At 43.9% G+C, this 7,645-nt stretch overlaps 1 protein-coding gene across 1 annotated transcript; it reads left to right on the top strand.

The window, feature by feature from the left end:
• Nucleotides 1–1,215: 1,215 nt before the first annotated feature.
• On the top strand, nucleotides 1,216–3,560 carry LOC311135236 (immunoglobulin superfamily containing leucine-rich repeat protein 2-like; the record flags this gene model as incomplete). The annotated part of the gene is made up of 2 exons (XM_084169175.1): nucleotides 1,216–1,452; nucleotides 1,662–3,560. The coding sequence occupies 2 exons, from the start codon at nucleotides 1,216–1,218 to the stop codon at nucleotides 3,558–3,560; spliced, it is 2,136 nt and encodes a 711-aa protein (XP_084025301.1).
• Between the last annotated feature and the right edge of the window lie 4,085 nt (nucleotides 3,561–7,645).

The following is a 7,645-nucleotide window of genomic DNA, read 5'->3' on the forward strand; positions in this document are numbered from 1 at the left end:
TGTAATGTAGTGTTGTAGTGTAGTGATGTAGTGTAGTGATGTAATGTAGAGATGTACTCTGTAGTGTTGTGATGTAGTGATATTGTGTAGTGATGTACTGTAGTGACGTAGTGTTGTGATGTAGTGATATTGTGTAGTGATGTACTGTAGTGACGTAGTGTTGTGATGTAGTGATAAAGTGTAGTGATGTAGTGTCGTGAAGTGATGTCTTGGTATATTGATGTAGCGTAGTGTCGTGATGTAGTGTCATGATGTAGTGATATTGTGTAGTGATGTACTATAGTGATGTAGTGTAGTGATGTAATGATGTACTCTGTAGTGTAGTGATGTAGTGTAGTGATGTAGTGATATTGTGTAGTGATGTAGTGTAGTGATGTAGTGTAGTGATGTAGTGATGTAGTGATATTGTGTAGTGATGTACTATAGTGATGTAATGTAGTGATGTAATGATGTACTCTGTAGTGTAGTGATGTAGTGTAGTGATGTAGTGATGTAGTGATATTGTGTAGTGATGTACTATAGTGATGTAATGTAGTGATGTAATGATGTACTCTGTAGTGTAGTGATGTAGTGTAGTGATGTAGTGATGTAGTGATATTGTGTAGTGATGTAGTGTTGTAATGTAGTGTTGTAGTGTAGTGATGTAGTGATGTACTCTGTAGTGTAGTGATGTAGTGTAGTGATGTAGTGATATTGTGTAGTGATGTACTGTAGTGACGTAGTGTAGTGATGTAGCAAAGTGATGTAGTGTAGTGATGTAATGATGTACTCTGTAGTGTAGTGATGTAGTGTAGTGATGTAGTGATATTGTGTAGTGATGTACTGTAGTTATGTAGTGTAGTGACGTAGTGATGTAGTGTCGTGGTGTAGTGATGTACAGTAGTGAAGTGATGTCTTGATATGGTGATGTAGTGTAGTGATGTAGCATAGTGATGTAGCATAGTGATGTAGCATAGTGATGTAGTGTAATGATGTAGTGATATTGTGTAGTGATGTAATGTAGTGTCGTGATGTAGTGTCATGATGTAGTGATGTAGTGTCGTGATGTAGTGATGTAATGCAACAGGATGTCTCAATGCATTATGATAAGGATTATTTATGTGTAGAACATTATGATGTATGGCCTTTGTATCTTAAAGATCTGTATAGAGTAGCAGAAAATAATCTCAAATTGTTAATTAACATCTTATATCTGTGTGTTCTCAGGTGGTGAACATGGCGTCGTGTTGGCTTGTCTGTGTCCTGGCAGTGTGGACCTCTGTGTTGGGTCTGGCCCAGTGTTGTCCAGAGACCTGTAGCTGTCTGGATAAATATGCCCACCACGTCGCTGACTGTGCCTACAAAGACCTGCTGTTAGTTCCCGTAGGCCTCCCCTCCAACGTCACCACCCTCTCTCTCTCCGCCAACAAGATCAAACTCCTGAAGGCCAAGAGCTTTATTAATGTCACCCAGGTGTGTATGTGTGTGAAAATGTTGGTAGAGCATGGTTCTTGCAACACCAAGGATTGTGGGTTTGATTCCCATTGGGGCCAGCCATATGACAAACGTATGAATGCATGACTGTAAGTCACTGTCTGCTAAATGGCATATATTATATTATTATATTACATGGGATGGGTTGGGTACAGCAAAATACACATTAATAAAGTATTCTTCTTCAGGTGACCTCCCTATGGCTGGCCCACAATGAGATCGTGACCATGGAGAAGGACACCTTGGCCCTGCTGATCCAGCTCCGCAACCTGGACCTCAGCTACAACAAGATAATCAACTTCCCCTGGGAGGACCTGGCCGACCTCACCGCCCTTCAGCTGCTCAAGATGAACAACAACGAGATGATCAACCTCCCTAAAGACGCCTTCTCCACCCTCAAAGACCTGAGGTCCCTGAGGATCAACAACAACAGGTTCACCACTATAGTCCAGGGGACCTTCAGCTCTCTGAGCTCCATGTCTCACCTGCAGATCTACAACAACCCATTCACCTGCTCCTGCAGTCTGGAGTGGCTGAAAGACTGGATCACAGAGTCTAAGATCTCTGTCCCAGAGCAGGACTCTATCGTCTGTGAGGCCCCAGAGCATCTGAAAGGGGCCCTGGTGACCAAGATGCCCAAGCTGGACTGCAAGGCCCCAACGGTGTCCATCACCTACCAGCCCAACCTGGACAACACTGAGCTATACGAGGGCTTTATGGTGATTCTCAATTGTGAGACCAAGGGCAACCCCAAACCAGAGGTCAGCTGGGAGGTGGTGAATGCAGGGAACCAGAAGTTCACATTCAGTTTGCCCTCTGTGGTCAGCGCGAAGAGCGACTCGCCCATCAACGATAAAACCACCAACGGCCGGTTCCTGGTCTTCCAGAACGGCACCATGATCATCCCCCGTATGAGCAAGAAGGAGGATGGGAACTACAGCTGCTCAGCTGTCAACGACCTCGGTAAAGCAGACAGCACAGTGAAGGTAGTAGTGGCGGGCAGCAAAAAACAGGCCATTAACTCCATGCTGGACTCCACAGCAGATAAGATCCTCCGTCCGTCTGGTGGAAACAAGCCGGGGCTTAAGATGACCAGCAACGTCATCAACTGGCCCAAGTCCAACTCTGAGAAGACCAAGACCGTTCCAACTGGGTCGTCTGGTAAACACGGCGATGGCGGCTCAGCGCAGGCTGGCGAGGGCTCAGAGGAGCTACCGTTTGCCAGTAAGTGTGGCATCAGCGATGGCACTCAGTACATCTCCAACCACGCATTCAACCTCAGTCTGGACCAGCTGAAGCAGTACACCTTTGATTTCGGCGTCATTGCGTTGGAAGTGTCCGAGACCGAGGCCAAAGTGCAGCTGAATCCCCTCCAGCTCCCCAACAGTAAGAACAACCTCCACCTCAGCCACAATGAGAACCTAGAGACCGTCAACAAAGAGCCGTTCAGCCTCTATCAAGCCTCAACGAAAACCCCTCTGGACATGCTCTATCTGTGTTTTAATACTGGTAACGGACACTCTGTGGTGCAGTGGTCCCGGATAGAGGAAGGAATCAACGCCTACAAGTTCCAGGGCCTACAACCAGGCACTAACTACACCCTGTGTCTGACCTATGGAGGTCAGGACTGTCAGGTCCAGGTAGTCTTCACAACCAGGAAGAAGATTCCTTCTCTGCTAATCATAGTGGTGGTTAGTACCTTCCTGTTGGCGCTGGCTACAGTCCCTCTGCTGGGTGCCACGTGCTGTCATCTCTTATACAAGTACCAGGGAAAAACTTACGAACTGATCATGAAGGCAGCGCAGAAGAACCCAGATCAAATGGAGAAACAGATGGTCGGAGGTGATTTCGACCCCCGGGAGTCGTTTGTTGAGTCAGAGAATAATTTTAACCCAAGTGAGATGGGAGAAGGAGAGGGGGAAGAGGGAGAGGACGGGGAGGAGGGGAGTGTGGTTACCGAGTCTATCCTGGGTTCTACATCAAAATTTGAGGCGGGTTCGGAGTACAGCGATAGATTACCATTGGGCGCCGAGGCAGTGAATATCTCGGAGGATGGAAACGGTAACTACAAAGAGCCGAGTCGCTGAGCAGAGCCATGTGATACTATCAGAGGAGAAAGAGCGTGTAAAATAGTTACTTTCAACTGCACTTGAAACCAGGTAACACAGATCATTATTTACATTAATATGATAAAGGCTCATTTTACCTCACAAAGTAAGTGGTAACCCGTTATACCCCAAGTAAGAGATCGTCAAAAGGAACAATTTTGCAGTAAAACTAATGGTATTGTATACAGTGCCTTCGGAAAGTATTCAGACTCCTTGACTTTTTCCACATTTTGTTACGTTACAGCCTTATTCTAAAATGGATTAAATATGTATTTTTTTCTCATCAATTTACACACAATACCCCATAATGACAAAGCAAAAACAGGTCAAAAGTTTGGACACACCTGGTCATTCTTTATTTTTACTATTTTTTACATTGTAGAAAAATAGTGAAAACATCAAAACTACGAAATAAAACATATGGAATCATGTAGTAACCAAAAAATTATTAAGGCAGGTAGCTTAGTGGTTAAGAGCGTTGTGCCAGTAACCGAAAGGTCGCTGATTCTAATCCCCGAGCCGACTAGGTGAAAAAAAGTAAGCTAGACTATCTTACCCGTATACATGGATGGATGCTTCTCCCTCTCTGTCACGGATGCCATGGTTGCCCTTAGTTTGAAGATGTCTGGAGACAGGTGTTTTATACAACAGCCTTCTGTGTGTTCTCTTTTTGACTCAGTCTGCATATTTGCAATCAAACGGCAGAATCTTCTCCATCTCCTTAGCTATTATTTCTGTTTTTTATTTTTAATACATTTGCAAAAATTCCAAAAAAACTGTTTTTGCTTTGTCATTATAGGGTATTGTGTGTAGATTAATGAGGAAAACAATTAATTTATAAGGCTGTAACGTAACAAAATGTGGAAAAAGTCGAGGGGTCTAAATACTTTCTGAATGGACTATAAGTATTCAGACCCTTTGCTAAGAGACTCGAAATTGAGCTCAGGTGCATCCTGTTTCCATTGATCATCCTTGAGATGTTTCTACAACTTGATTGATTGGAGTCCACTTGTGGTAAATTCTATTGATTGGACAAGATTTGGAAAGGCACACACCTGTCTATATATGGTCCCACAGTTGACAGTGCATGTCAGAGCAAAACCAAGCCATGAGGTCGAAGGAATTGTCCTTAGAGCTCTGAGACAGGATTGTGTTGAGGCACAGATCTGGTTAAGGGTACCAAAACATTTCTGCAGCATTGAAGGTCCCAAGAACACAGTGGCCTCCATCATTCTTAAATGGAAGAAGTTTGGAACCACAAAGACTCTTCCTAGAGCTGGCCGCCCGTCCAAACTGAGCAATCGGGGGAGAAGGGCTTTGGTCAGGGAGGTGACCAAGAATCCGATGGTCACTCTGACAGAGCTCCAGAGTTCCTCTGTGGAGATGTGAGAACCTTCCAGAAGGACAACCATCTCTGCAGCACTCCACTAATCAGGCCTTTATGGTAGAGTGGCCAGACGGAAGCCACTCCTCAATAAAAGGCACATGACAGCCCTCTTGGAGTTTACCAAAAGGCACCAAAAGACTCTCAGACCATGAGAAACAAGATTCTCTGGTCTGATGAAACCAAGATTGAAGTCTTTGGCCTGAATGCCAAGCATCACGTCTGGAGGAAATCTTGCACTTTCTCTACGGTGAAGCATGGTGGTGGCAGCAGGGACTGGGAGACTAGTCAGGATCGAGGAAAAGATGAATGGAGCAAAGTAGAGAGATCCTTGCTGAGAACCTGCTCCAGAGCGCTCAGGACCTCAGACTGGGGCGAAGGTTCACCTTCCAACAGGACAACGACCCTAAGCACACAGCCAAGACAAGGTAGGAGTGGCATTGGGACAAGTCTCTGAATGTCCTTCAGTGGCCCAGCCAGAGCCCAGACTTGAACCCGATCAAACATCTATGGAGAGACCTGAAAATAGCTGTGCAGCAACGCTCCCCATCCAACCTGACAGAGCTTGAGAGGATCTGCAGAGAGGAATGAAATAAATTCAGTTGTGCCAAGCTTGTAGTGTCATACTCAAGAAGACTCAAGGCTGTAATCACTGCCAAAGTACTGAGTAAAGGGTCTGAATACTTATGTAAATATTATATAGATTTGCAAATATTTCTACAAACCTGTTTGTGCTTTGTCATTATGGGGTATTTTGTGTAGATTGATGAGGGGGAAAAAAAAACTATTTAATCAATTTTAAAATAAGGTTTTAATGTAACAAAATGTGGAAAAAGTCAAGGGGTTTGAATACTTTCTGAATGCACTGCACATAAAACTTACACCATTCCTCTTACAGTAACACTAGACTACTGCAAGCACAGTTTTTCTACAGTTTAAACAGACCTCATAACTGGTAAAAAGCAGAAGACATTGAGATGTCCCCTTTATAGCGTATCCTTTAAATGTTATAAGCTTCACCTCAGCAGGTTGCGTTGCTGGACAGCACAGTGTTATTTCCTTTGTCCTGTAATGGTCAAAGAGGGAAAATCACGTTATGTAGTCAAGGCATGTGCTGTGTCTGTGCTAAAAACCAGTGTCACTATCAACTGATGTTGTTTAATGTAATGTGGGGGCTTCGAGATGTGAATGTATATAACCTCTATAAAAACAACGCTATCCTACTCTCGCTTCTTTTTTCAATGATTCTAAACATGTCCATGGTGTCACACAGATGACGTATTTTCTTCGTGTGGATTTTATTAGCGTAGGCCTAGCCTATTGGACTTTAGATATTGTTCTTAATGTCGATATGTGATGTAAAGACCCAATGAAATTGAAACTACTTTTCTAATTTTTTTGTGAAAGCATGAATTATCAGTTTCTACAGTATCATCACGCTTTAAAGAGCATCTGGCGGCTTTGAGTGTCCTGTCATTTTATGCATAGTGAGTTTTTCCCCCGACCTTTCGAGATTTTTTTATTTGATTTTATGTATGTAATAAAATATCTAAAAACATGTTTGCATTCTCAGATTTTCTGTCATTGGGTCAGAACACTTTTATTCAACTTTTCACCCCCAATTTTGTGATATCCAAATTGGTAGTTACAGTCTTGTCCCATTACTGCAACTCCCCAAGGACTCGGTGACGTAAAGGTCGATAGCCATGCGTCCTCCGAAACTCAACCCTGCCAAGCCTCACTGCATCTTGACACACCGCTCGCTTAACCCGGAAGACAGCCGCACCAATGTGTCGGAGGAAACACCATCCAGCAGGCGACCGAAGTCAGCCTGCAGGCGCCCGGCCTGACACAAGGAGTCGCTAGAGTGCGATGGGACAAGGAAATCCCGGCCGGCCAAACCCTCCCCTAACCCTCACGACGCTGGGCCAATTGTAGGCCGCCTCACGGGTCTCCCAGTGCCATTGACCGCTGCGCCACTCGGGAGGCATTCAACTTTATTTTAACCGTAGGTTTGGCAGTTGTATGTCTTTAAACTACTGTGAATTAAACGAGAAAACAGTGTTTTATATGAGGTTAATGATATTGGCCGTTGGTCTGTTAGTGATCAACCTGAAGCTTGTTTTGTATTCTAGGGACATAACAAAATGCTTTTCTTTCCTTCACATTTGTAGACATTTTTCTTATTGATATGAAAGAGCTATATCGAGAACAAATGCATGTGGGATAAGTGTTGGCTATTTAGACTAGGTTCTGAATTGTAAAGAAATTGTATGACACTGGACTTCTTTTTTTTATATCTGATATTACATTTAGTGATTGACAATATAGCCTGAATAATACACCTGCCTTTTTCTGCATCATCATAATATAGTGCTGCTACTGACCAACTCAACTCTCTCCTGTTATCCATATGGTAGGCTATGAAGCGCTGCTGACCAACTCAACTCTCTCCTGTTATCCATATGCTAGGCTATGAAGCACTACTGACCAACTCAACTCTCTCCTGTTATCCATATGGTAGGCTATGAAGCACTACTGACCAACTCAACTCTCTCCTGTTATCCATATGGTAGGCTATGAAGCACTACTGACCAACTCAACTCTCTCCTGTTATCCATATGGTAGGCTATGAAGCACTACTGACCAACTCAACTCTCTCCTGTTATCCATATGGTAG

This window comes from Coregonus lavaretus (assembly GCF_964263955.1).
Source record: "Coregonus lavaretus genome assembly, chromosome: 9".
NCBI classification, from domain to species: Eukaryota; Metazoa; Chordata; class Actinopteri; order Salmoniformes; family Salmonidae; genus Coregonus; species Coregonus lavaretus.